Source organism: Ailuropoda melanoleuca, chromosome 1 (genome assembly GCF_002007445.2).
Source record: "Ailuropoda melanoleuca isolate Jingjing chromosome 1, ASM200744v2, whole genome shotgun sequence".
NCBI classification, from domain to species: domain Eukaryota; kingdom Metazoa; phylum Chordata; class Mammalia; order Carnivora; family Ursidae; genus Ailuropoda; species Ailuropoda melanoleuca.
This window is the reverse complement of record NC_048218.1, coordinates 80,708,390-80,735,134: the sequence shown is the minus strand read 5'-3', so window position 1 is coordinate 80,735,134 and position 26,745 is coordinate 80,708,390. Positions and strand designations below refer to the sequence as shown.

The 26,745-nt window shown below is 44.3% G+C and overlaps 2 protein-coding genes across 8 annotated transcripts in view; both read right to left on the bottom strand.

Annotated features, from left to right (window-relative positions):
* Positions 1-9,419, bottom strand: part of LAMP3 (lysosomal associated membrane protein 3) — a 39,629-nt gene extending 30,210 nt beyond the window's left edge. For 3 of the 7 annotated variants that reach the window (XR_002144395.2, XM_034662245.1, XM_034662229.1), the window contains exons 1-3: positions 9,093-9,416; positions 1,345-2,090; positions 354-482 (exon numbers count right to left, since the gene is read on the bottom strand). Coding sequence is in view for 6 of the 7 variants with exons in the window: in XM_034662245.1 (XP_034518136.1) it covers positions 354-482; positions 1,345-2,090; positions 9,093-9,141 (924 nt within the window). In the remaining variant the exon portion in view is untranslated. Of the gene's footprint in view, positions 1-353; positions 483-1,344; positions 2,091-3,938; positions 4,019-9,092 lie in introns of all 7 variants that reach the window. The other 4 variants (XM_034662239.1, XM_011235805.3, XM_011235806.3 and 1 more) reach the window with 4 other exon arrangements.
* Positions 9,420-21,274: 11,855 nt separating this feature from the next.
* MCF2L2 (MCF.2 cell line derived transforming sequence-like 2) overlaps positions 21,275-26,745 on the bottom strand; it is a 260,280-nt gene continuing 254,809 nt past the window's right edge. The window contains exons 27-28 of the mRNA XM_034662062.1: positions 25,353-25,397; positions 21,275-21,736 (exon numbers count right to left, since the gene is read on the bottom strand). Coding sequence (XP_034517953.1) covers positions 21,623-21,736; positions 25,353-25,397 — 159 coding nt within the window. The 3' untranslated portion in view covers positions 21,275-21,622. The remainder of the gene's footprint in view (positions 21,737-25,352; positions 25,398-26,745) is intronic.

Here is a 26,745-nt window from a genome sequence, read left to right as displayed (position 1 = left end):
CACCGGGAATTTCAATGGGTCTGTTGATCTGTGTAACTTCCTTCTTTGGGTGGTTTGCAAAGGGCACCTGTGGCTGGGTTCCCCAAGGCCAAGTCTCCCCTAAGAGGCACTGAAGCCCTTCTTAGGCTGCATGGAGGAGGCTGAAGGGGTTAGGAGGCAAATATAAGATGTCGACACTTCCCTCCTCTCCATCTCCATGCCCCTCATTCTTATCAGGGAATATCTCAAAAGCCTCCGAGATCTGTTTCCTTTGGAACTTAAAGTGAAGTGTGAGGTTGCACCTCTGGGCCCCAGGGTGAGGGAAAGGGAAAGCGATGCTAGAGCCAGTTAGTATGAAGGAGCTCAGCCCTCACCTTCATAAGTGTGAAATTCACAAATCCGCCCTGGAAGTTCAAGAGAAGGTTGGATTTTCGGGAGCCACAGTTCCCAGAGGCTTGGGTTGCGTTGGGGTCGATGTTGAAGTATCTCTGAGGTGAAAAAACCTAAACCAAATAAAATAGATCAGATCAATGAGATATGGAAGAAAACTCTAGGTAGGGAACCAGGAGCACAGGCTAGTAAGTGATCCTGAAACTCAAGTCTAGTGCGTGTTCACTTGAAAATTTCCAAGTCCCCAGAAAACACTTCTCACTTCCAAACTGCTATGTTCAAAAGATTTTTTTAAAGAAGGAGTTCTTCCACAGAAAGAATTCCTCAATAGAACATTTGTAGCCAGTCTATTCCTGATACCCTGCATGGAATTTAATTTTTATTAAACGTGTTACAAGGTACTACAGGAAAGATCTTGCTGCCTAATGTACTTCTGTTTCAAATGAAAACCTGAATGTGGAAGTTTCATAAAACTTCCACAAAAGGAAGTATTATTTTTGTGGTGATTCCTTTAGTAAATCAAATAATCTTAACCCCACCCCTACCCCTTCTAATCTTCTTGTTAACCTGGATTTTTGATACTAATGTCATAGCCGGCTGGAACCATGGAGACCATAGAAGCCAAACCCCTCACTTCACAGGACAGTTGCTGAGGCTCAAAGTCAACAGGAGGGGTGGGGTCGGGCTGGAGGCAACATGGAACACATCCCAACGTTCTGCCCATGTTGGCTAAAAGTGAGAGGTGTGCATAGTGACAATTTTGGTGCGTGCCTTCTGCTAACTAGTCACTATCAGTTTCTATTTTTATATGTATTCTAAAACAGATTCATCTTTTAATGAAGCACCTTGAAGAAAGAGGAGCTTGCCGCTATTTCATTAAAAGACACAAGATGCAGGGGAATGTCTATTCTTAGCAAGACACACTGCACTCACACTTCTTGAAGGCAGCGTTACAGTCCTATGGCCCCAACTTACCGACTCTGTCTCTTGAACCATTAGCTCTATCCCCATCTCTGCTTTGACACAGAGCCTGCTTCCATTTAGAACTTGATAAATTCCAGTCTTGGCTGACGAAGGCTGAGGTGCAAGAGTGGGCCTGGTAGCTGTGGTGGCAGGCAAGGCCGTTTGGGTGGTATTGTGTGCAGCTGTGGTTGGGCTGGGGGCATGACTGGGTTGAGCAGACTTGTGACTGGTTGTGCTGTTATGTGGTGGGGTGGACAAAGTTGCTGGAAGGGCGGTCTGGTTACTGGGTTGGGTGGTTTTCCTAGTTGTGGGGCTGATAGTGGATGGGCCGGTTCCTGTCATATGGGCCACTGGAGAGATGGTGGTTGGTGGTGAACCCGGGGCTGCACTGGGGCCGACTGTAGCCTCAGTGACTGGCGCAGCTGTGTGTGAGTTATTGGGTGTGGCCAAGGTTGTGATTAGGGCGTGGGCTGTTGGGCTGGTAGTTGGCGTGCTGTTTGTAGTTATCAAAGAAGTTGTTCCTACAGTTTTTGCTGTTGTGTGTGTGGTTGGGGGCTCAGGGCTGGAGGTCGGGGCAGCTCTTTGAGATGTGATGTGACCATCCATTGATCTTGCTGCTAAAGTTTGGCTAGGGACTTGGTGAGTTAGTTGCAGGAAAGGTTTTTCTGTGGCCTCTACTGTTGCTGCTGTTGTAGGTGGGTAGTCCCTTGTTTCTGGAAACACATTGGCTCTCATTTGACTGCCATAATGCAAAATCACTGCAAATTAAGAAACAGAAGTGTTACCACACTAAGAATTCACATTGGTGAGTCGTTCCCCTACCTCCATTTTAATGTTTCTTCACTACAAATTAACGTGCATTTATGTATTTACTTTTCTCTTTGAGATAGTGACTTTATTGCCTTCATATATATACACTCAGAAATGTGATTGCTGGATCACACAGTAGTTCTACTTTTAATTCTTTTGAAGATAAATAGGATTTATTTTATTATTTCTAAACATGCCTATTTACTTTTAATGAGGAATATGCATATAGTTAGAGTTGGGTGAAATTCACAAGGCTATAACAATGAAGATCACCAAAGATTCTACCACAAGACCACAATTTAAAAGTTTGGGTTGCTCTCATGTTTTTTACAGGGTTGTGATCATACTGCAGATATTCTCCTGTGTCCAGCCCCCTCGTCTGTACGGGGTGTGACACTAACGCGGCAAAGTGGTCGTGCTTAGCTAGATATCTAAGTGTGGATGCCCCTTCATTCTCCATCTTCTCATGAGAATCCAGACAGTTCCGGATGGAGACTGTTCCCGGGTGGGGTGCAGCTGTGATGCCCTGATAAAGCTGGACAGCATGAATAGTGCTAACAAAGACTTATACAGAGTTGTGTAGTTTGCATACAATCATACAATCCTGGGTTTGAAAGGGGTCTTAATGATCACCTAAACCCTAATCTGATGTGTGAATTGTACCTACGAATATTTGCCACGTGTTCATCCAATTGATGCATAATTACCTCCAATGATGGGAGATTCGTTTCTTTTATCTTGCTGTCAGTTTTTGTAAAGCTAGATCAGTTCCTGTCATTTCTTCACTTCACCTTTTGAACGGCCCAGGCTCTCTCAAGTAGGAAAGAAAATTAAGCCGTAATTCCTCTGACGAATCTGGTGGGCTGTCCTTCGTAGTCTGGCTTAAATGCCAGCTCTTCAAAGAGTCTTCCCTGACATCCTTATATAAACTAGCTCCCCACCCCACAATTCCCCATCACAGTGTTATATTCATTGCTTGCACTGCACAAATCACAACTTGTAATTATATAAGGGGATGATATTAACATATTTAATAGTAAGCCAGGCCACACAGTGTGTACCAGCAGAATGATAGTCCTGATTATATGTTTATTTATTGGTTTATTTATTGATTGTGCATCTCTCCCACTAGATTAAAAGGAACCTCAAGGTGGAGATGGCGTGTATTTTTTTCACCACCGCTACTTATGCATAGAAAGTGTTCAGTGCATCTGAATTGGATGAATAGATAACTGGATGGGTAAATGAGGATGATAGCATTGTAGACCTTGTAGGATTATTGTAAGGCTCAAACAAGTTGGTTTAAGTGAAGTCTTCCTAGACCATCAAGCATACCTATAGTGTGTGTTATTGTCACAGGTTCTCTCCTGGGACATTTCTTAAGGGTGGAAGGCCTCTGACCCTTTTTCAACCAGAAAAGTTCTGTTCTTGCCTCTTTCCAAGCACATAGAAAACCAGAAAACTAAGCAAAATGCAAATGATGTTCCTTGAGAGTTTATGATCAGGCACACTGAGAGATGGCTCTGTCTCTTCAATGTTGTGATTTCACTGTATTTACCCATCGTATTTACATTCACTGGAGCTGGAGCTCCCCAGTGCTGGCCAGTGACTTGGGAAAACATGAGTAAAAGGGAAAGCAGATCACTCTATGCTGGTGTTTAGAGTCCTGAAGTTCACATCTAATCAAAATCATCCATAAACTCCTTTACTGTCTCCCTCTTTCATTCATTACATTTCTAAGTGGTTACTTTTCCTATAATAATAGCAATGAAATGTCTAAATTATTGGACACTTACTACATGGCAGGCCTCAGGTCAAGGGTCATCTTTCACCACCTCTTCTTAGAGACCCTCTGATGGGTTCTATCTTTATCAACCTTTCAGATGAGGAAACTCAGGTTTAGAAAAATCCCATCAACTTGACCATAATCCCACAACTAGTATATTCTGGAGGTGAGACACCTAGTAAATTTTGGAGGTGAAACTTGAGCCCCTGTCTGAACCAAAGCCTGCCCTTTGATTTGGGGTGGGTGGAGGTGGTTACACATCACTGGGAAGAATGGTGAGAGAAGAGACAAAAGCGGAGAAGAGATAGCAGGGTGCCTCTCCAGGGATGCCAAATTGCCAGACCCTCATAATGGTGGTCTTTGGTGAGGCTTTCAAAAGCTTATATGATAAAATAGGGATTATTTTCCAGAAGAAAAGTTCTAACTTCAAGCCCAGTAGTAATGCTTATGAATTATTTCTGCACAGCTGGCTTGAAAAATGAGAAAGACAAAGCACCAGTTCAAATTGCTTTGAATAACCTTTAAGAAAGGCTTATTAATGACATTAAGTTATGTGAGACTATTACTAAATGGTCTTTTTTTGTATCTAAAATGTTCATTTGGATAATTCAAAATGTATGATACTTGAGAGTTGTGGATTTTATGGGCTGTAAATTTCCTTTGTAAGCCTTCATAAAATCACTGTATGTGGAAACTTCATGCCTACACTGTAGAACTCAGAGCAGGATTTTTCCTTTCAAGATTGTTATGAAGGTTGACAGTTGTGGAATATTTATTTTCACAATTCATTTGGCCTAAACCTGACTTGCTGGTTCCTCCATCATGACCCCAACAAGAACTCCATTAAGTTTATACTATTACTATGAAGAAAGAGAATTCACTCCCAGATGTACTCTCCAGGAATGTCTTCTAGTGGTAAGCAAAGATTGCTGTAGAGAACTCTAGGAGACTGGAAACCACTTTCCTTTTGTTCCATTCAGATCAAAAGGATCATTAGATCCTTCATAAAATCTCACTGTGCATGGTTTATGCTTATGAGCTAAAGCAAACCTTTCTCAGCTGAGTAGAATATCCTCAACTGAGTAACACACCCTCTAAAAGGGGGCGTTTCCTCATAATGTAATTAAAAGTCCTCTCTCAGTAGTGATAAATGAACTCAAACAAGGGAGGAAAAGCACGTTGCGTTCATGAATGCACAGCCTCCCAAACAGGACAAGATGACTCCTGGTACCCGTCAAGATATACTCGGGGTACAGGAAGTATTTGTGGGGTGGCTGGAGGTGAGGGCAGTCATGGTGTCTTGATATAGTGTGTGGCTTTGTGGTAGGCAGAAAGGTGGGCCAGCAGGTGGCTGGACCAAAATTGTCAGATTGTATTACAGATTGAACCAGAGTGTGTTCCCAGATAGAACTGGGAAATATTGTTCTAATAGGCTTCTCCTTCCCCTCTGCGGCTTCTCTCCTCCCCTTCCCATCTCCCTGTAGAAGTGTGGGGTATAAAAGATGGGCAGATAATTAGATGGAAAACTGACAGGAGTAGGTATGCCGTGCATTATAATACATTCTAGAAAGTTCATATGATAGGTAGTTCATAGAAATAATGCTCTGAAAAATATTTTATAAAGTCTATGTATATGACCACACATATATGACCAATCTTTGTCAAAATTGGGTCACAGTTCTTAAACAGGACCTTTGACTCTGTAAAGGTTTAGTTAAGTTCACCAGTCTGTCTGAGACCCACAAAGAGAGCAGTGGGCCGAAGCAAGGGCAGGGCATAGCTCAGAATCTGTCTCAACCCTTCCTCTACTCACAACAACACAGCCCAGGGGTTCAAATGCTGATTTGTCAAGCCTACACCCCAAATCCCCTGTCGTCTTCTCTCCAGGATTCAGGAGACTCCGTAGACAAGTACCCCAGAACCTAGACCCATTGCTTGGACTCCTCGAGATGATGAGCTGCAGGAAGAGGTTGGAGAAGGTCTGGATTCCCCTACAACCCACAGAAGGAGCTGAGAGATGACTCACCAGCCCAGCGCTGGGAAAGTCGGAGACCATGCAAGGACTTTTTCTCTAGGTACTTCCCGGATGGCTGGTCCTTCCCAAATAGCCTTTGTTTGGTTTCCCTGCCACACCCAATTCAACAGATATGTAGCTTCTTCTGAGCCAGGCTCCATGCCAGGCACTGGGTCTTTGTTTTCAGGGGCTCAAAGCCTTGTGAGGCAGACACATAAGTGGATCACATTCCTCTGTGTGACAAGCATTATTATAGAAGGGGGCCCTGAGTACACAAGGTGGGGTGGGGAATCCAACATCAAGACAAATTCTTTAGGCAGACAAGAAAGTAAGTGGTATTCCAGGTAGGGATACAAGGTGTTCAGAGCCTGGTAGGTCTGGAGAACAGCAAGGGGGTAAGCATGATGGGAACATGAGGAGGGAGGTGAGGTGAGGGGTCAGCTGGGAACAGGCCTGACAGGTCTTGGAGGCTGCACTTTGTCTGCAGTTGGGAACACAGGTGGGAAGTAAATGGAGCCCCCTGGCCACACCCAGGGGCAGGGAAATGAATTTTAGCCCCCAAATACTTTCTCTGGCACCTCCCTAGGGAGCTGAAGCAGCCCCAGCTAGGTGCAGCAGGAAGACTGCTTCTAGTTGTGTGAGGCAGCAGGGGTGGGCCCTTAATAAGATGTTTACAGTTTCACAATTCAACCTTCAATCTTTTAGGAAAAAAATATAAATCTTACCTCTATTACTTTCTGTGGGACTCGAGATTCAAAGAGAACCCTCATACAGAAGTGGCTCCAGCCCCGTGGCACAGACTACTGGCTAACTACTCCCAAATCCTGCCTCCCCTTTTTCCTTAGTAACAGAACCACAAATTTAAGCTGAGCTCTTGATGCCTGGAATAAAGAACCCTACCTCCAAGACTCCTTTCCAGCTGGGTGGGAATGTGTGACTGCATGTGAGCCAGAACAGTAGAAGTGTTAGGGTTATGTGGGCCTTCCCGGAATGCTGCTTGAAGGGGGCTCCATCACCTACGTGACCTTTCTATTGCCTTTCTGCTTTCCTTTTCAAACCAGCCTGCAACTTGTATGTGATGGCTGGAGCTCCAGCAGACATTTAGAACCATGAAAAGACCTTGCAGGTGGGAGTCACACATAGGATGGAGAGTCCACGATAATGAGCTCCCACACCGGACCTCTTAAGGATTCTTCTGGACTTGTTTTCACATGAAAGAGAAACACACGTTTATCTTGTTTATTTTGCTCTTACTTGTGTATTAGGAGCAGCTGAATCTAAATGAAACTGATACAAATTTAAATCCCCTCATTTTGTGGGGGAGGAATTTGAGACCAGGGCAGCAGAGTGAGTGGATAAAGATTACAGAGCTAGTTTACCTAGAAGCTCTGTCTCTCCTACCAACATGTCCGATGGTTTTTGCTCATCTCCAATTCCACAAGTATGTCTTGAACCTCTGTGTGCAAGGCCCTGAAACCAGTCTTCCTGGATGCAAAACTCAGGGCTGCCACTCCCTAGCTGAGTGACCATGAGCAATTTCTTTCTTTTTTTTTTAAAGATTTTATTTATTTATTTGACAGAGATAGAGACAGCCAGCGAGAGGGAACACAAGCAGGGGGAGTGAGAGGAAGAAGCAGGCTCATAGCAGAGGAGCCTGATGTGGGGCTCGATCCCATAACGCCAGGATCACGCCCTGAGCCGAAGGCAGATGCTCAACCGCTGTGCCACCCAGGCACCCCACGAGCAATTTCTTAACCTGCCTCAGTACCCTCATCTGGAAAATGAGGGACCCTTCACACACTTTGTTCACTCGGTCCACCCTGGAGAATCCGCAGCTCAGAGAGGAGAGGTCAGTGGAGGTATTTCCTCTCCACCTTCCCGGTAAATTATTGAGCGCTCACTGCATTTCTGAATCTGCCAGTCATCTGCTCATAGGTCACTGAGGGTGAGATCTTTTGCTTTTTTATTAGCTTAGATTTCGCCTTTTGCCTCCAGAAGAATGTGGAACTCTATTTCTGAAAATGTGGCAGAAGTAAAACAGCCAGGATTAGGACATTGGCCTGACCCTCACCCAACTTTCCTGACAATTCATGTCACAATCAAGTGCCTCTGCATCCCCCCATTGAGCATGCAAGCAGGGCCACGTGGGTGCCTCCTCACATATTCAACTCAGTGCCTCTAGAAGGAATTGTGAATTAACCAGCAACTAGGTAACAGCACACAAGGGGGCTCAATATCCTAGAGAGAAAATGCTTGTGAAAATAGGGGGTGGGCACAAAACATAATCATTAAAAGCCCAGTTTCCCAGACAGCTTCTCTGACCTCAAGTATAATAGTAATTTTTTTAAAAAAAAATCTTGACTCCTTGGCTTAGCCCTCCCTGAAACGGCACAATTTGCCAGACCACATCCCACTCATCTTCACAGTTCCCTGTTTCTATAATGTAAACATAGCCCTTCTGTTTGAGAAAAACAGGAAAAGCAAGGCATAATGTGCTTAGCAAGAGCCCTGTTTCTTTTTTTTTTAAGCTCACTGAGGCTTTATTTATTTATTTTTTTAAGATTTTATTTATTTATTCGACAGAGATAGAGACAGCCAGCGAGAGAGGGAACACAAGCAGGGGGAGTGGGAGAGGAAGAAGCAGGCTCATAGCGGAGGAGCCTGATTGTGGGGCTCGATCCTATAACGCCGGGATCACACCCTGAGCCAAAGGCAGACGCTTAACCGCTGTGCCACCCAGGCGCCCCACCGCTGTGCCACCCAGGCGCCCTGCAAGAGCCCTGTTTCTGAAGTCTGGCTCAGGTCTCCATCTCTCTAATCTAAGTGATTTCCAAAACTCTCGCTGATAAGGTGCCCAGAACCCATTTGGAAACCAGGTACCGCGTCACTGTCTTCTGGAGTTGACATCTACTCTGCCTCATGGAAAACAAGTCCAAACTGTGAAAGCCCTTGAGAAAAAAATGAAAGTAGGCCCCATGCATTTAAGGTAATGAGGGGGTATCCCAAGCCAAATACCCACAGTAGCTGAAACCATACATTGATCTCTCCGGTCTGTCCTGTCTCCCCTTGGACCGTGGCACTAGAATGCATTTGAATTGAATAGGACCAGAGGTAGCAGGGTCACCACGGAAAGCCACGGGTGTCACTCACCAGCCAGGGACAGGAAGAGCACCACCACTGCAGAGAGCCGCCAGGGCATGACTGGGGAGCCAGAGACCACCGCTGCCTCACCAGGAGCTGGCTCTGCTGCTGCTCAGCGGCCACGCTCAGCCCCTCTCGGTCTTCTCAGTAGCACGAGGTGAATTCCAGGGCAGGCTCCAGGAACAAAGATACCTCTCTTTGCCCCTTATTCATTTGTGGCAGAGAAACCAACGTCACTTTCATTATGACAAGTAGCTGAAATGCCCTCCTGAGGGGTAGGCTGAGTGGGGAGGGAAAGCAGAAGTGGCCCTTGTGTGAAAGCAGCCACTCTCACCTCTGTCTTCAGTGTTTGCGAGGGGTGGGGAACACCCCTCCCACTACTCCAGCCGAGGTGAAGGGCATCTGAGACCATTTCCCCACAAGAAATGGAGGATCTGTGGCGGTGCCAGCTTCCTTCTCTCAGAAGCTGGGTCTCCATTTTTCTTTAAGATCTTGAGTAACTTTCTCTCAGCCAGGAGAAAACCAACCCCTCAGTCATGAAGGTGAGCAGGAGTCTGAAAACTCAGTGGCGAGAACACTGTCTCCGTGTGTAGCCACAAAAAGTCTGAGGTAACCCTGCTTTATGCCATGGCTACCTCACCTTGTGGAGACCATACGGAGTCCAAGCTTAGAAGTCAGGGAGAGCCGGGTTTGAATCTGGTCACCAGTTGTATGACCTTGGGTAATGTCTCAGAGCCTCAGTTTCTTCTGCTGTTTAATAGGGATGATATTGCCTACTCCTGGGTAGTTTACCTGGAAGACACAAAAAAAACCCCTCAATATCTTGGAAAGGCAACCTTTCCATGTCCTATCTCCCTCCTCTACTAATCAGACAGAACAATGATGGTCCTTCTCTTAGAACTGTGAGTCCCAGTGAAGAATACACATTTAGGAAGTATATTAGGATACTTTCCTGATTCCTAGGTTTAGGGCTTTCAGCCTAGTCTCAAATAATTTCCTGAAAAACAACTTAGGCTACAATGATTTGATCTTACTATGTTCCTCTAAACACTCCAATCAAGCAAATTTACCAAAGTGAGTAGTGTGTTTCCAAATCGGATCTTTATGGTGGAAGGCAAAGATCAATGTGTGTCAGTTGATCTAATTTTAGCAACTACCTGCATAATATTCTGGTCAATTTATTCTACAGACAATAATTAAGCAGAGAGTATATGCCAGACACTCTTCTTACTCCATCTAAGTCCTACAGCCACCCTATGTGGGCACGGTTATCGTTGCTGTCTCATTTGACAGATGGGGAAACTGAGCACTGAGAGGTCAGATGACCTGCCTAATCACTTAGGTCATAAATAAAGAAATTGGGTTGTGAATCCAGTTTGGCTTGAGAGTCTAGGATTTTAAGCACTATGCTGTACTATTGCTGAAGAGGTGTCTAAACTAGAATATAATATAAATTTTCAAGTTGCTTGATGCCTAGATGAGAAACAATATTTATTAATATACAATAATAGCCAGAGTGACTGATCAATTGTTTTTTGCTTAGAGCTATACTAGATGAGGAAAGGAATAGTCAGAGATGACCTGGTGGTTGTTGGACCTTGGAGAGACTTTGAAGGTTGTAGAGGATATGGATAGTTGGAGAATAGCAATAGTATTATCGCTGCTATTATTATTATTATTATTCCCATATAAGAAATCTCTACTATGTGCCTGACACTGTGCAACACATATGGCACTCTTCAAGGTAGATTCTCTTTTTTTTAAAGTAGGCTCCAAAGTGGGGCTTGAATTCACAACCCTGAGATCAAGACCTGAGCTGAGATCAAGAGTTGGACACTTAACCAACTGACCACCCAGGCACCCCTCAAAGTAGATTTTTAAAAATTCCAATTTTATTGATGTGGAAACTGAACCACCCAGCATCAGATATGCCATATACCCTCTAGGACTTGTGAGTAATAAATCTTGTTCCTCAAAGTTCCCTGATGGTTTCTTGCTGAAGTACTTCTTATAATAAGAACCACAAGGGGCTGTCCAGTCACAACACTGACCCCTATGGGGAGAAATGTCTGTGGGGGCTCTCTATGAGTAATATGGCCCAGGTGAGTGCCTCAGACATTTCTAGCCCATAGCATCACTATCAATAGGCTAAGGTCAATACAACATGAGGGGGGCAGAGAGGAGATGACACAATTCAGCCCATAACAAAGGTCTGTCTTGATAAACGATCTGTGTGCACTTAAGAACAATGTGTGTATTCTTTTGTTGTTGGATTCAGTGTTCTGTAAATGTTAATTAGGTTAAGTTGGTTGATAATGTTATTCAAGTATTCTATATTCTTCCATTTTTCTATTGTTTTATCAATTCTTACAAGAGAGGAGTTGAAATATTGAACTGTAATTATGGATTTGTTTATTCTCTTTGCAGTTCTGTTTTTGCTTTGTGTATTCTGAGGTTCTGTTATTGATGTATAAACAGGATTGCTATATCCTTTTGATGGATTAGCTACTTTATAATTTATTAATGATCTTCTTTATTTTGGTCATATTTTTTGTTCTGAGGCCCACTTTGTTTTATATTAACATAGTCATTCTGGCTTTTTGGGGGGGATTAGTGTTAGCATGGTATATCTTTTTCCATTCTTTTGCTTTTAATCTATTTGTGTCTTTATACTGTTAACAGATAAACTGAGGCATATTAAAAATTTTGTTTATTTGAGCAAAAATCAATTCAAATAGGGCAGTGCCAAACCAGGAGTGATTAGGAACACTCCACTGTCAGGAGTTAGTGGAAAGACTTTTATAGAGAAGAGGTGGAAGCAAAGCAAGGAAATTATTTGATTGGCTATAGCCGAAGTGGTTGCATTCTTTGAGAAAATCGAGCTGGCTGTCTGTGATTGGCTGTACTTAGGTTTCAGTTTCCTAACCTTGAGGCATTATAGGCAAATGTTTTGTTTTGCTTGCCTAAACTACTAAGGCATTAAAGCCACCTCAGTCTAATGGCCTCCTTGTTTAATTAATCTAACAATACTTAAATTGGGCTTCTTAAAGCAGGACACAAGGATGTTTTTTTTTTTTAGTATCCATTTGATAATTGCTCCTTTTTAATTGAAGTGTTTAGACCATAAGATTAGTTATATTTCTATCTACCATCTTGGCAATTGTTTTGCATTTTTCCTATCTCTTCTTGGTTTCGTTTCTCCTCTTTCTCTACCAACTTTTGGATTAGCTGCATTTTTAAAATTCCATTTTATCCCATTCTTTGGCTTATTTGTTATAACTGTATTATTTTAGTGTTTGCTTTAGAATTTATAGTATATAACTTTAAGGTATCACAATGTACCTTCAAATGATTCAATAACACTTCACATATAATAAGGAAACTTTTACAACAGTATACTTCAATTTCTTCCCTCGTGGCTTCAGTTCTATTGTCGTCATACATTTTAATTCTGTATTTATTATACATTCCACAACATATTGTTATTATTTTTTACTTAAGCCGTCAATTATCTTTTTAGAGGTATAAATAATAGGGGGAAAAAGTTTTGCACCTACTCATGTGATGATTTCTTGTCAGAGACGTCTTCACTCTTCGGTGTAATGTGTAATCCTCGGTTTCTTGTTGCTATAGACCCTTCGGTACACCGCACCTTTCCAACTCCTCAAGTTTTACTTATGTTTAGGGTATGAACTTGTTTGCCCAAATGTTTTCCTCAGTGTCTGTTCCAACCTCAGGTTAGGTCTTCCTGGTGTCTGTCAGACAACCTCTCAGCATGCACTGTGGCTCTCCCCACAGTAGTCTACTATTGCTTGTTGGCCAATGGTTGTCACTTGGCCTGGGGCTGAAGGGTGAGTGCTCCTCAGTGATGCAGGCATTATGCCCCCAGGTCTTGCGGGGGGAATTTGTTTGTGGTTTTCAGAGTACCTCCTCCCCCAGCAGCTCTGGGCCTGGCACATATTCCTGCCTCCCCGGAGGATGAGAGATTTGGTTTTTATTCTGCTGTCTTTCCTCAGCTTCAATTGCATTTACCAGCCCCCTAAAGGTGTAAGTGTTTATTGCCCCTTCTCCAGCACTTGGTTCTGTTTTTGTTCTGTAGGAAGGACGGGACAAAAGGATCTGAGCATAGTTTCATGCTTTTCCTGTAGCAACTGATGTTCCCCTCTCCTGGTCTGTGACAAGAAGGTTGCTTTCTTAAGACTCCTGCTAATCTTTTTGTGAGTGTCCAGTGGGGTTATTGGAGAAAAGTCTGCAAGTGGATGCAAATTTCCATGGTATCTGTGGCCCCCAGGGTTTCCATTTTCTCTTGCAAGCTCATATTAGACCATTAAAGTAAATTCTCCTTGCTAGTGTATAGCAGTGCCTGCTTCAGGTAAGGAAGTGCTGGAGTCCCATCTCTCTGTAGATGCCTTTTCTTAGATGTCAGGTTACATGGTTGTCCCAGGAGCTGAGCTCTTTCATGGGTCCAAGAAAAGTGAATTTGTGTATTTTCCAGATCTTTTGATCTTGTAAGTATGAGGACAGTGCTCTTTCTAGTTTCGTACATCTCAGGCAGAAGACATTATTTTAAACAACTGCATAGGGTTTGATTGTACACCAGTACAATACTTTATTAACCAGCTTTTTATTATGTAATATACTTATTATCTGTTGTTGTTTAGCAAACTACCCTAAAACTTAGCAGTTTAAAACAACATCTATTATCTCATGGTCTTCTGGTAATGAATTCCAGAACACCTTAGCTGGATTCTTCTGGCTCCGAGTCTCTCATGAAGTTTTAGTCAAGACATGAGCAGGAGCTAATACTATTGGAAGATTTGACTAGGGCTGGAGACTCTAATTCCAAGGTGGTTCATTTACACGGCTGTTGGCTGGAGGCTTCAGTTCCTGCTACATGGGTCTCTCCGTAGAGTTGCTTCACTGTCCTCTCAATATGGTAGCTTGCTTCTTCCACAGGGAGTAATCCAAGAGAGAGAATGAGGAAGAAGCCAAAATGCATTGATAACCCAGTCTTGGAAGTCAATTACCATCACTTATATCACATTCTCTTTATTAGGGTCACAAGTACAGCCTACACTCAAAGGGAGGATAATTTGACTCTGCTCTTTGAAGAGAGAAGTATCAATTTGGGAATAAATTTTAACACTATCATGGACATTTAGGGTGCTCCCCATATCGCACTACTTGTTTTCCTAAAGTAATGTTAAGGGGCACCTGGGTGGCATGGTCCGTTGAAGGTCCAACTCTTGGTTTTGGCTCAGGTCTGATCTCAGGGTCATGAGGTCGAGCCCCACATTGGGCTCTGTGTTCAGCACGGAGTCTGCTTGTGTTTCTCTCTCTCCCTCACTATGCCCCTCTTCACTGCACACTCTCTGTAAAATAAATAAAATAAATCTTAAAAAAAGAATAATGTTAAAATGAACATCTGTACCGCTTGTTCATTTGTATGGATATATCCTTCAAATAAATTCCTAGAAGTGGAATTGCTAGATCAAATCATATACATATTTTAAATTGTTGAAAGCTATTATAAATTGTCTTCTAAAAAGCTAGTACTAATTTACACTTTTACCATCAGTCTATGAGAGTGCTGATTTTCTTGTATCTTCTCCAACACTAAGTATCATCAAAGTTTTAAATGTTGGACAGTCTGGTAATGAAAAGAGTATCATTGTTTTGCCTCTTTTCATTTATTTTTTGAATTTTGAATTTATTTTCCTGTGTATATTTGTGTCCTTTGCCCAATTTTTCTATTGTTATTATTGATTTGTAAATCTCTTTCTATATCAAGGAAAATTAGTCTTTTACCATATGTTTTGAAATGTATGTTTTGAGTTTTTAACTGTTCCTTTTTTCTATATGTAAGTTTTTGCCTCTTACATAGCCTGTATTGTCAAGATTTTTCTTTCATAGCTTCTTGTTTTCATTTTTGTTGGGAAAGGCTTTACTCTATTCAAAATTATTTTTAAATGTTTTGATTTTCATTATTTCTTTAAGTCACATAGTTGAACAATATGAATTATTTTAAGGGCTGGGGTAAAACTTATCCTTCTTCCCCACCCTGTATATTGCTATTCAGTGGTCCCAGCACCACTTTCATACATAATTCATCTTTTCTGTTCAAAACTAATTTGAAATGTCTTTTTTCATGCTTTAAATTCTGAGAGGAATTTGGGTCCATTTCAAGATTCTCTACTCTGTTCCTCTTATGTTTGTTCATTCCCATAATATGTGTTCTCTGGTACATTAAAATATAATATAAACTTACAATTTTTTCTACTTTAATAGCCATATTTGAGGGGCACCTGGGTGGCTTAGATGGCTAAGCATCTGCCTTCAGCTCAGGTCATGACCTCAGGGTTTTGGGATTGAGCCCCTTGTTGGGCTCCCTGCTCAGTGGGGAGCCTGCTTCTCCTTCTCCCTCTGCCTTTTTCCCTGTGCTCTGTTTCTCTCTTTCAAATGAATAAATAAAATCTTTAAAAAAAATAGCCATATTCGAAAGTTAATCCATACATAAAATATACCAGATTACAGATGCAACTGACAAATATTTTATAGAGAATTGGTGAAGCTATGTTTTCTATCCTCATCTGACAGTAAACCTGGGACTCTAGAGGCACTTGAAACATGTCTGAGGAAGCAGGTGCTAGTGTAGTAATCCTGGCCTAGGAGTTAGAAGACCTGGATTCTAGTCCCTGCTTTGCTTCAGGCTCATTGGGTGACAGTGACACATAGTTGTCAAAGCTGTAATTGAGCAACAGCCTCCTGGCTAGGTTTCCAACCCCTCTTGTAGCTTGGTGTGGCCATGGAGAAGGCTTTTACTAAAGGAATATAAGAAAATATACTGTGTGACATTTGTAGGCTAGGCCTTAAAACATTGCAATCTTCCAAGTTCTTTCTTCTTCCTGCAAGCTGGAAATTGGGCATTCCTGAGACAAGCTTTTGACAACATAGACAAGGACAAAGTTCTAGAGGATGGTGGAAAAACCAGAATCGGAGCACCCAATGACTGTGTGGAGCAGAGCAGGCTGCATACACAATCCAGGCTGTTCTGTGAGACATACATATTCTTTAAGGCAGTATACGGATGGATCTCTGTTACAGCAGCTATTCCCTTACTAATATACAAGGAATGTTATATTCCACAAAGAGAAGGATTCTGTGGTCAAACAGGTTTGGGAAATCATGAGTTTAACAAAAATATACAGACTTCCCTCGTGAGAGTTCTCAGATCTTTTAATTCACTAACTGGGATCAACCAAATGAGAAATAGAACACATAATATTTTAAAAATATATTAAAAATTTTTTTCAAGGTGGGATTAACTCATGGAACTCTTACACTCTTCTATTTTGCAAAATATGCTCTGGGAAATGCTGATTTAGAGGATCTCTAATTTGTCTAATTATTTCAGAAGGCATGGCTAGTGTTCGAGTGTGGACTCAGAGTCCAGGCAGCTTTCCAAGATCCAGGGCTGGTTCCAGCCCTGGCACCTTCCTGTGGGGCCGCAGCATGCCCAGTCCTCAGCACACGTTGAAATGAGTCCCTCTAGTGGGCAACGGGCAACTCTATAAAGCTGTGGACGACTTGAATAACAGGCTGGAAGATTTTATCTGATGGTTTTGAATTCTTTTCCATTTACTCAAATAGAAAGATGACATAAGTTTCACTCACATAAAAAGCCACACTTTATTTTTTTTTTCTTGTTTCTCTCAGAGGACACCTATAAGCAGAGCAGCAGTGTGGCGCTTACCAAAGGAGCCAGAGTGGAAGGTCAGAGTAGGCTACCATAGAGCAGCTGGGGGCAGCATCAGCAATGATGACTGGTCCTGAAACGGTTCCTCTGGCCGTCCACATGTGATGCAGGATTTGTGGAGACACTCCTCATGTGAGGCCTGGGGGGGGGGGGTTGGGCACTTGGCACCTTACCAGCACCAAGTGTGGCCGATTCTGCAGATTCAGAAAATGACTGATGTCCAAAGGATTGAGAAAGTTTGGGGCTGTTTCTGTAGTGGGCACATGGCTAGTCAATGATCAAAGTGTTTAAGAGGATCCAAGTGATGGGTTCTCTGACAATTCTAATAGAATCTAGAAGATTTTTCTGTCCAGCTCCAGTTCTTACATATTCTTATTGAGAAATGTATATGGTGATTGATAAGACGACCAGAGAGCCAAAGCAGAGAAGTATGCTAAGAAACATGTTCAAGACTGACTGAATGAATGTGTTCTATTTAAAAAAGTGTGAAAATAGGCCATCATAGATTGTGAAAGACTATACTTTCTTTTGACTGGGTAGACATGTCCAGTGCTGTTAATGCAGCAAAGGGCTCTGTGTGCTTTTAAAAATCTCAATCTGTTGATTCACAAGCTTTGGCTGGTTGTAAGGCAGGCTCCCCACTTTGGGAAGTCACCCCCACAAACTTTCAAGGGGTGTTGTTTGCAGTTGCAGGTTATGATTGGTTCACCAGGAGCTCAGTTGCCACCATGCTGGTCTGCAGAACTCCCCTAGGAGACCGCACAGCATCTCCCCTCTGCTCTTGTCTGCCTCTTCTGCAGCTGTCCGCACCTGCACTTCACAGCTGATCTCAACCCTCCTCCTTCCCCACGGATGTTTAAGAGGCAGGAATCAAAAGATAAAGGAGGGAGGGACTCACCTCCAAGGGTAAGTGGGAAGAAGTGAATGGACCAAGGATAAATCCAGAAATGAGTTGAAGAATTCCAGGAATGACAAGTCAGAGGACCTTCTAGGCTGTGATTGGAACAGAAAGGCCAGGAAGAGCATTGACTCTTGAGGTTGCTTCCAACTCTCTTGCAGACTGGCTGTGAGGACCAACTGAGGTCCTATTTGTCAAGCACCAGGGCCAGCCCTAACGTTAGTGCTTTTCTGAACCCTGTGGCCCAGTGGCCTCTGAACGCATCCTCCCTGCCATGAATCGCTCCTCCACACCTCTGTGCCTGTGCACGACCAGGATGTCCTTCTCCTTTCTCCACCTGGAGAAATCGCCTGCTCCAGGAGACCCAGCCCAGATGTCACGTCATCACTGACTACATCAGGAAGTCAGTGGCAGGGTTCTGTGACCCCAAAGAATGTGTCACACTGTGTTGTGATGATGTTTCCACATCTGTCTCCCTCAACTGTACTGAGAGCTTCTCATTCATCTTCATGCCTTTCTGGTCTCTCCTGATGCCAGCACTTTCCTGAGGACAGAGGTGCTCAGGAAATAGGTATTGAGTAGAATGAACAAACAAATAAATAAAAAATGTTCTATGGCCAAAAAGAAATAATGTATGTTGGAAATAATGTAAGTAGAAGGAAATAAGATTTCCTATGGGTTTGGAAAGAACTTTATTTTACTGTTCAAACAATCAATATTGTAGTCTACAAATATATGAAACACACTCCATCGAGAAAGATACTTTGTTGTTAGGAAAGGGGCACAAGAGGGTAGCTCCACAACACAACTTTCTGAAAAATTTCAAAGAACACTCTGCTGGACAATTTTGCTGAAAAGCCTCTCCCTGATGGTCTGTCCCTTAGTCTCTGCCCTTTTTTGGCCACAAAGTCAAAGGGCTTCTTTATGAACAAGGTGAGATACTTATTTTTGTTTTCTTGAATTCTGAAGCGATTTTCTTGAGTCACATGGGAGACAGTCCTCGGGTGTTTAAAAAGTTCCCACTCCATTCCAGAAACAAATCCAGAAACCAAAAACTTAACCAGATCCCACATTCAGTGAAAAGTTAAAATTAAATCACGTTAACAATTTCAAAACTAACTAAATCCAAAACTAACTCAAGTAAACAACTCCAGAGGTCAGTGTGCTGGTTATTCGCCATGATTTCTCGGCTCTCAGCCCACCCTTCTAATCTCCGCTTTGTGGCCTGGAGCCACTCATTTCCGTTGCCAGCTGCTCCCTGTCAGGCTTGGCTAATAGAGCAGACTGACCAGAGGATGGAAGAGGGGAGAGGGACCTCTGTGTGCATGAGTTCCTGTCAGCATCCCCCCAGCAACTAGTCTGCACACTGAGCACAACAGCTGGTTCCAGTGGCTACAGTATGCCATTTTCCCAATACTTCCATAACCAGCCTCATCATCCCTCCCCCTGCTCTTCAGAGACTCCAGCACTAGCTGACAGCACCGAGAGTTCTGCATCCAGCTCCCAAACCAACTTCCGGCTCCTGGGACACCTGTCCTGGGAGGCAGCACTTCTTCCTCAGAGAGTCAAACCCAGTTATGCAGGGCCACCTCCAGCCTCTTCCCTTTGCTCCCTCAGCCCTTGGGCTGGTGGCTGCTTCTTGCAGTTAACATCTCCGTGATATCACATTATCACTTTTTTTCCCTCTTAAAATCTCCAATAGCTGGGTAACAAATTTATACTAAATTCTCTCTGTTAAAATAACTGATGTCACGGGGCGCCTGGGTGGCACAGCGGTTAAGCATCTGCCTTCAGCTCAGGGCGTGATCCCGGCATTATGGGATCGAGCCCCACATCAGGCTCTTCCGCTATGAGCTTGTTTCTTCCTCTCCCACTCCCCCTGCTTGTGTTCCCTCTCTCGCTGGCTGTCTCTATCTCTGTTGAATAAATAAATAAAATCTTTAAAAAAAAATCAATAACTGATGTCATGTCTCTTGTTTGGATCCCCTAGAATAATTCCAATATTAAATAATTCTGAAAATAAATCTCAAAATGAAATAAGTAAAAATACAGAACATAAAAAATTTTTAAGTGGCAAAGATGTAACTGAAAAGTAATAATTGGGAATAAATAACAAAATAACTCAAAATGAAATATCTCAAAAACTCTGAAAATAAAAAATTCAGTAAATGCTCAAAAATGCAACAATTGAAAATAATTTAAAACCAAATAACTAAAAGATAATAATAAATGAATGTAAAATTAATAACCCCAAATCTAAAAAACTAAAAATAAATAACTACGGCAATAAGCAACTCTAACAAAGGAAAAAAAATCTCTAAGATAACTAAAAACACTTTCCTCTGAAAATAATTCTAAAATAATTTTAAAACTCACAGTGAATTTTTAGTAGTTAAATAACTGTAAAAATAAATAACTCAAAAAATCCAATAACTAAAAAACAGAATAACTATAAAAGTAAATAACTGAGATATTAATAATTATAATGATAATTTAAAATAATTCTAAAGCTAGTTTGGAAATGTATAACTCTTAAGATAACTGTAATAAACTGAAAATGAATAACTCAAAAACTAAATAACCTTGAAAACAAACCATTTATAAACAAGTAACTTTAAAGCTATAAAATAACTAGAAAACTAAAAATAGAAATTAACTAAAAATTAAATAAAACGAAAAATAAAAAATAACTGAAAATAACTGAAACTAGTTTTAAAACTAAAAAATCTAAAAAGAAATACCTCAGACATTAACTTGGAACCAACCCTCTCTGAAAGGATACAATTCTGGAACAAAGTAACACAAACACCACAGGAACATTCCTGTGGGGATTCAGGAAGAGCACAGGGCTGCCCCTGTAGACTTTCGGCTCTTCCAAGGCTCGCATAGGAGATTCTCAACAGACCTCCCCACACCCACCCCAGGAAAAATTTGGCAATGTCTGAAGGCATTTTTAGAACGATTGTCATAATCTGGGTGAGCGGGTGGGAGAGGAATGTTGCTGGCATCTCGTGGGAAGAGGCCAGGGACGCTGCCAAATACCCTACAATGCACACGGCAGCCCTCCCCTCCCCAACAAAGAACGATCCAGCCCTAAAGTCAGAGTGCCAACGTTGAGAAACCTTGGGCGGAGCCCTCCAGGGCTGGGCTCCCCTAACCTCCGCAGACGTGTGTACAGCAGCTCCGCGGTTGCTGTGTGTCTGCGCCGAGTCCCCGCGCTCGCGCAGGCACGTGAACAGCTCCGAGGTTCGGGGACTTCCGCTCCGAATCCCGGCGCTCGCGCAGGCGCGTGAACAGCTCCGAGGTTCGCAGGCCTCGGCTCCGAATCCCGGCGCTCGCGCAGGCGCGTGGGGAGCAGCCCCGGAGTTTGCGGCCGTCTGTGCCCAGTGACCCGAGCTCCAGCCGGCGCATAGGGAGCACCTCCCAGGTTCTCCGCGGCCCGCACCCGGAGGGTGGGCTCCGCGGGCAGGCCGTGGACCCTTCCTCAGGCTCCTGGAAGGCGGTCGGCCCTTCCCTCCCCGCCCCCCCCCCCCGCCAGGGTGGCAGATTCGGAGGGTCCAAGGCCCCTTGGCTGCTCCCTTTTTAAGGGTGGGCCCGTCCCCCGGCGCCCGCCGCAGCCTGTGCCCAGAACGAAGGCCGCCTGGGGTCGCTCGGCCGAGCCGGGAGCGGCGGTGGTCTGGAACCGGTGTCTGTTCTCTGGGGAGAGGGTCCTCAGGCGTCCTTCCCTCCCCCGCATTGCTTTTGCCCGCAAACTAGTCGTCTCCCCCGCAGGGGCGAGCAAGCCAGTGGACACTGGCTTAGTTTTGTTTGTTGTCCTGAAATTCCAAGAAGAGTCAGAGGAGCGATGGCTAACAGATTCGCTTCCTGTTCTTTCCTCTTTCACACTCACATGTCTTCATCGCCACCTTCTTCTCTCCCCTGGATACTTTCTCCTGTTTCCAGGACAGGTTTGGAGGAACACGTTTCATAACTGTCGTCTAACTGGAAAAGTCCGGATAGCTGTAAGGGAGGGGACAGTGGTGCACCCTCAGAATTGGCAGTGCCGAGGAGTGCCCAGGCGCAATTGATGATTCCCGCTGGTAGGTTGGGGCCCACTCTACTCCCACGGGGCCACTCAGGATCCCAGCAGGAGCCCCATATTTATGACAAGAAACCAGTGCATTGCTAAGGAGACGGGGGGGGGGCGTGCTAGACTGGGAGGGTCTGAGGCACTTTGAAGATCCAGTGACCTCAGCTTCCTAGGTTAGGTCTGGTCCTTTAGGGTGAAAATCAGGAAAAACAGGAAAGAGAGGGAGGGGAGAGAGAGGAAAGGGGGTGAGTATAAGAGGCAAGGGAAGCTGATGAATAGGAATGAGGGAGAAAAATGAAAGAGGTAAGAAGAAAATAAATTACACTCAGAGTGCTGCTTTCCTTTTCCATTTCTTCTGCACCTTCAGGCTCCTCAAAGGTTTCCATTGAGATAAACTCCCTGCTGGAGCAGCCTTGGAGAAAGAAAGGGAAGAATTTGGCCTGCTGTACAGGAGAGGGGATGGCCAGATGTCCCAGGCAGTGCCTGTCCCCAAGAACCCTTTCTCCCCCATCTCTAACTCCTACTCTCCCAGGATCTGGATGGCCTCACCTGGGGGGGGGGGAGAGGTCTGTGTTTTTCAGGTTCCCTTTCCAGCTCAAAATTCTGTAAGCGTGACTGAGAAGACATGTCTACATGGTGTTCATAGCCCTACTCCTTGTCCCGCAAGAAAACGGTCGTCCTTTTGTGCTTGACAACCTTCTTGGTCTCCATCCTTCTTCTCTCCATTCTTTTCCCCTTGCCCCTTTTCTCTCCTCTGATTACTGCCCATTTCCCATTCCCTTGGTAGCCTCTGTCACTGCTCTCCCCATGGGAAATTAGAGGAACAAGCACATCCTGCCTCTCTCTCCAATGAATTGATTCATTAACTGACCAGTCATCCCACTGTGCACCTGTCATGTGCTGGGGCTGCTAGACACTGAGGAGAACAGCAACATTCACCAAACACTGAGCCCTGCTTCGTGCCTGCTGGAATGCCGGTTTGTCAAAAGTTTAGCTTCACATAACCTTGTAAAGAGCTTTAGCTCCATTTTACAGATGAGAAACAGAGGAGAGAGGAATAATCATCTGGCCGAGTTCTGTTGGCTGAGTGGCTGAGCAGCAGATTCCCACAGGAATCTGAGTGCAGGAACAAGTTTCTGTTCAGGTGACAATGCAAGGGCAGGGATTGGGGTGAGGCCTTGAAGGGCATAAGCAGGGCATAGGGAGCGAGGGCTTTCTGGACACAGGAATCCTAGAGGAGCCTAGGGTTGGGGGTGGTGGCACAGTTATAGATCAGTGAGCAGTAAGTGCACATGTGGGAACTCCCTGACCTGCTGCCCAGAGGCCTCCCAAGCTGCGTTCTGGGGCCGAGAGCTCTCCCCAGAGCAGATCAGTGGGGACTGTGCCAGCAAAACGGGGAGCAGACCTCCAGGGACCCGCCTGATGCTGGAGAGTTGTAAGGCAGCGGGACAGAGTGATCTCAGATTGCAGCAAACCTGGTTTAATTTCCAGTCCCAGGACATGGTAGGGTGAGGGGTGGAGGGCTCACAGAGGTGCCTCTCACTGCCTTCCTCCAGATGGAACTCGGGGACATCCGCAATAACACCCAGAGCTCCTCTGTAGGGCAGTCATCCAACCCAGGCCCCCTTACACAGGGGAGCAGACAGTGAGGATGAGGAATGGCAATCTTGCTGAAAGGCTATAAGGGATGAAACAGAGACCTTGCCCTTGACCACATTTCCCCCTCCCCACCCCACTGTGTGAAGAGAAGGGCTGCTCCTCCTTTTGCCCCAGACAAAGGGCTGGGGGTGCAAAGAGCCCAGAGCTACCCCCTGGGAGACCAGGGGTGGGTCCAGCTCTGAGGCCTCTGGCAGTGATGGAGCACTCAGGGTCTGGGGCCCGCAGGGCTGGGGGGAGGGCAACGCTGCAACTGAGAGCCCTGACAGCCAGTTCCAGCCACCCCGCAGGTAACTGGCACCTGAGGTAAAATAATGACCAGGCCTTGGTGGCGGCTTTCCCCTCTCCTGCGGGCCCAGCTGGAGGGGAAGGGGACTCTTGGCCAAGGCACAGGGCTGGGACAGAGGACCTCTCACACACTTGGCCACAGGTCGACCATTACTTCAGGGTCACCTAGGCCATTCCCTGCCTTCAGGAAGGATCTGCCTGAGCCTGGAAAGAGAAATGATCTTCCCAGCGCTGACAATAGGCAGATGCCCCCTCCCTGCTGGGGACTGTCAGCACACATGGCCTCCTTCATTCCTGGTACCACAGGTGGGGGTGGAGGATGCCCCCAGTTTAGTCTAGACCAGAGTTTTCCATACTCCTTCGAGTGCAGCCGCAGAGAGATGCCAACTTCACATCCAACATAGTGTACACACATAATACATCTCTGAAGTGAAAACAAGTTTATGGAACAATATTCCCCTTACCAGTATGATGTCCTCATCTGAGCTATTCTATTCTATTACTCTATTCTACTTTATTCTATTGTGTTCTATTCTTTTTTTTTTTTTTAAGATTTTATTTATTTGAGAGAGAGAGAGCACAAGCAGGGGGAGGGGCAGTGGGAGGGGGAGAGTTAAAAGGAGGGGAAGAGGCAGAGGGAGGGGGAGGGGCAGAGGGAGAGGAAGAAGCAGACTCCCTGCTGAGCAGGGAGCCCAACCAGGGGCTCAATCCTAGGACCCTGAGATCATGACCTGAGCTGAAGGCAGACACTTAACCCATGGAGCCACCCAGGCACCTCTATTGTGTTCTATCCTATCCTATCCTACTCTGGGAGACAGAGAAGGAGAGGGGCTGTGGAGGTGGTGGGCTCACCCACAGTCACCTCATTAGAGGTCAGAATTTCTTCTGACACAAACTGCAGCTGCTCTGGGTGAGCCCTCCTATGTCTCCCCCATCAGTCCCGGGGCCCTTGGCCACAGAAACTATATCCTATTCGCCCACTATCCCCCCTGATTCCTGGAAGAGACTCAGCATTCTCAGAACCAGCAAACCTTGGAGGACGTCCTTCAGTCAAAGCTGGAAGTGCAGGGGACAAAAGCGCAGCTCCTAGTCTGAGTTTTGCTGCATTTTTGTCATCTGCATATTGAAGCCCTTCCTCCAGGATTCACTGGCCATGGGCTCTTAGGGGTCTTAGGGACTAAGTCTTAGGTCCTATAGAGGTGACAGCACTCAGGAGACCCCAGAATCTTGGGCTCAGGGTCTGGCAGATCCCGTGAGTGAATAAATGAAAGGCTCATTGTCCAGTGGTAGGAGCAGAGGCTTCGAAGTTAGTGAGACCTGAGCGCGGTTCTGACTTTGTCTCTCATTCGCTAGCTGTGTGATCCTGGGTAAGCCACTTAGCCTCTCTGAGCATTAGTTTTCTTGTCTATAACAATGGGGATAATAATATCTATCGTAGTTTTGATATAAAGATTAGCAAAAGGGCTTATAAAGTAAAATGTCTGGTACATCTTAGGAATTTAATAAATAACACCTGTTGTTATTGTTAATAGTGATTACAATAATACTAAAGAGAAGATTTCAGAACAGCTTGGGTACTCCAGGTATGCTATTATTACTCACCTTTGGGGGAGATTCGTTTGCCATTGTCTTCATCCTCATAAGTATCTGGAGGAGGAAACAAATTATAAAAGTAATAAATGCCTTTAAAAGGAAACAGAGCATAGACACACACACACACACACACACACACAAAACAAAACCAAACACATAGATCCTTGAAAAATATTCAATTTGATTACAGCGAAATTTTTAGTGGTGGTTGCATTCCTAGAAAATGAGCAGAATGACTCTGGTACCAGTCAAGGTCTAGTGGTGTGTTGGGAAGTGTATACTTTGAGTGTCTGGGGCACTCCCAGTCCATGTACCAGAATAAGCATAAAAATGTTGGTGAAGAAGGATAAGAAGAATGGCAAAGGTGGGCGGTGAAAATTCATGCTAGTAAGGGCTGGTGTATATTCTCTTTTCCTTCAGTGGATGATTTTTCTAGCATACGTCACATAAATCCTAAATGGTTTCGGGAATTTAGTTTTAGCACTTATTGTTTAGAATTCTGGTCTTTTATTTTGGTTTAAAAATTGAATGAAATTTATTAACAAGTGAACCCATTAGTGAGTTTTTATCCTCATCAATATAACATGTTTTGGGTAAATTACCACCTTTGAAGGTAAGATCATACCTTTCCCTTGCTGTCCAGTAGATGGCATAATAGGACCACTGTAGATCTCACTTGTTCCGAGGCCGCTCCTTACCCCATGAATTTCAAAAGGGCAAACTATTTTTTTCTTTCAAACTATTTTTCTCTATTCCTTACAATTATGCAAAACTTTTAAAAAGATTTATTATTTTTTGAGAGAGCAAATGCCTGCACGAGGTCGCGTGCGCAAGCGCGGGGGGGGAGGGGGGCACAGAGAGAGAGGAAGAGAATCTCAAGAGGACTCCACACTGAGCATGAAGCCCTAACCAGGGCTTGATCTCAAGACCCTGATATCCTTATCTGAGACGAAATCGTGAGTCTGACGCTTAACCAACGCAGCCATCCAGGCGCGCCAATTATGCAAAATTTTTTAAGGACCACCTCTATCACATGAACTAAAGTAAAGTACATCATTTTCACTTGGGGTCAGTGGGGTGGAAACATGTCTTAAGATTACAGGTAAGCCTTTCCTTTCCTTCCCTGGAGGAACAAATGTGTGTAATAGCTGCTAATGATAATATGTAAACAGCCATCTAGGCACTAGTCTGAAAGCTTCATCTCATTTAATTCTCACAGTAAGACTATACAGTATTACCTTCATTTTATAAAATAAATGATGACAAGAACTTAAGCACAAGGAAGTGACGTAATTCATCCAAAAACACAGAGCTGGGTTTGAGCTGTGAGCTCTTAACCACTGTGCTATGGGGATAACGAAGCTCCTTCTCTGCCTTCTAGGAGTTAACACCTGGGGTCACT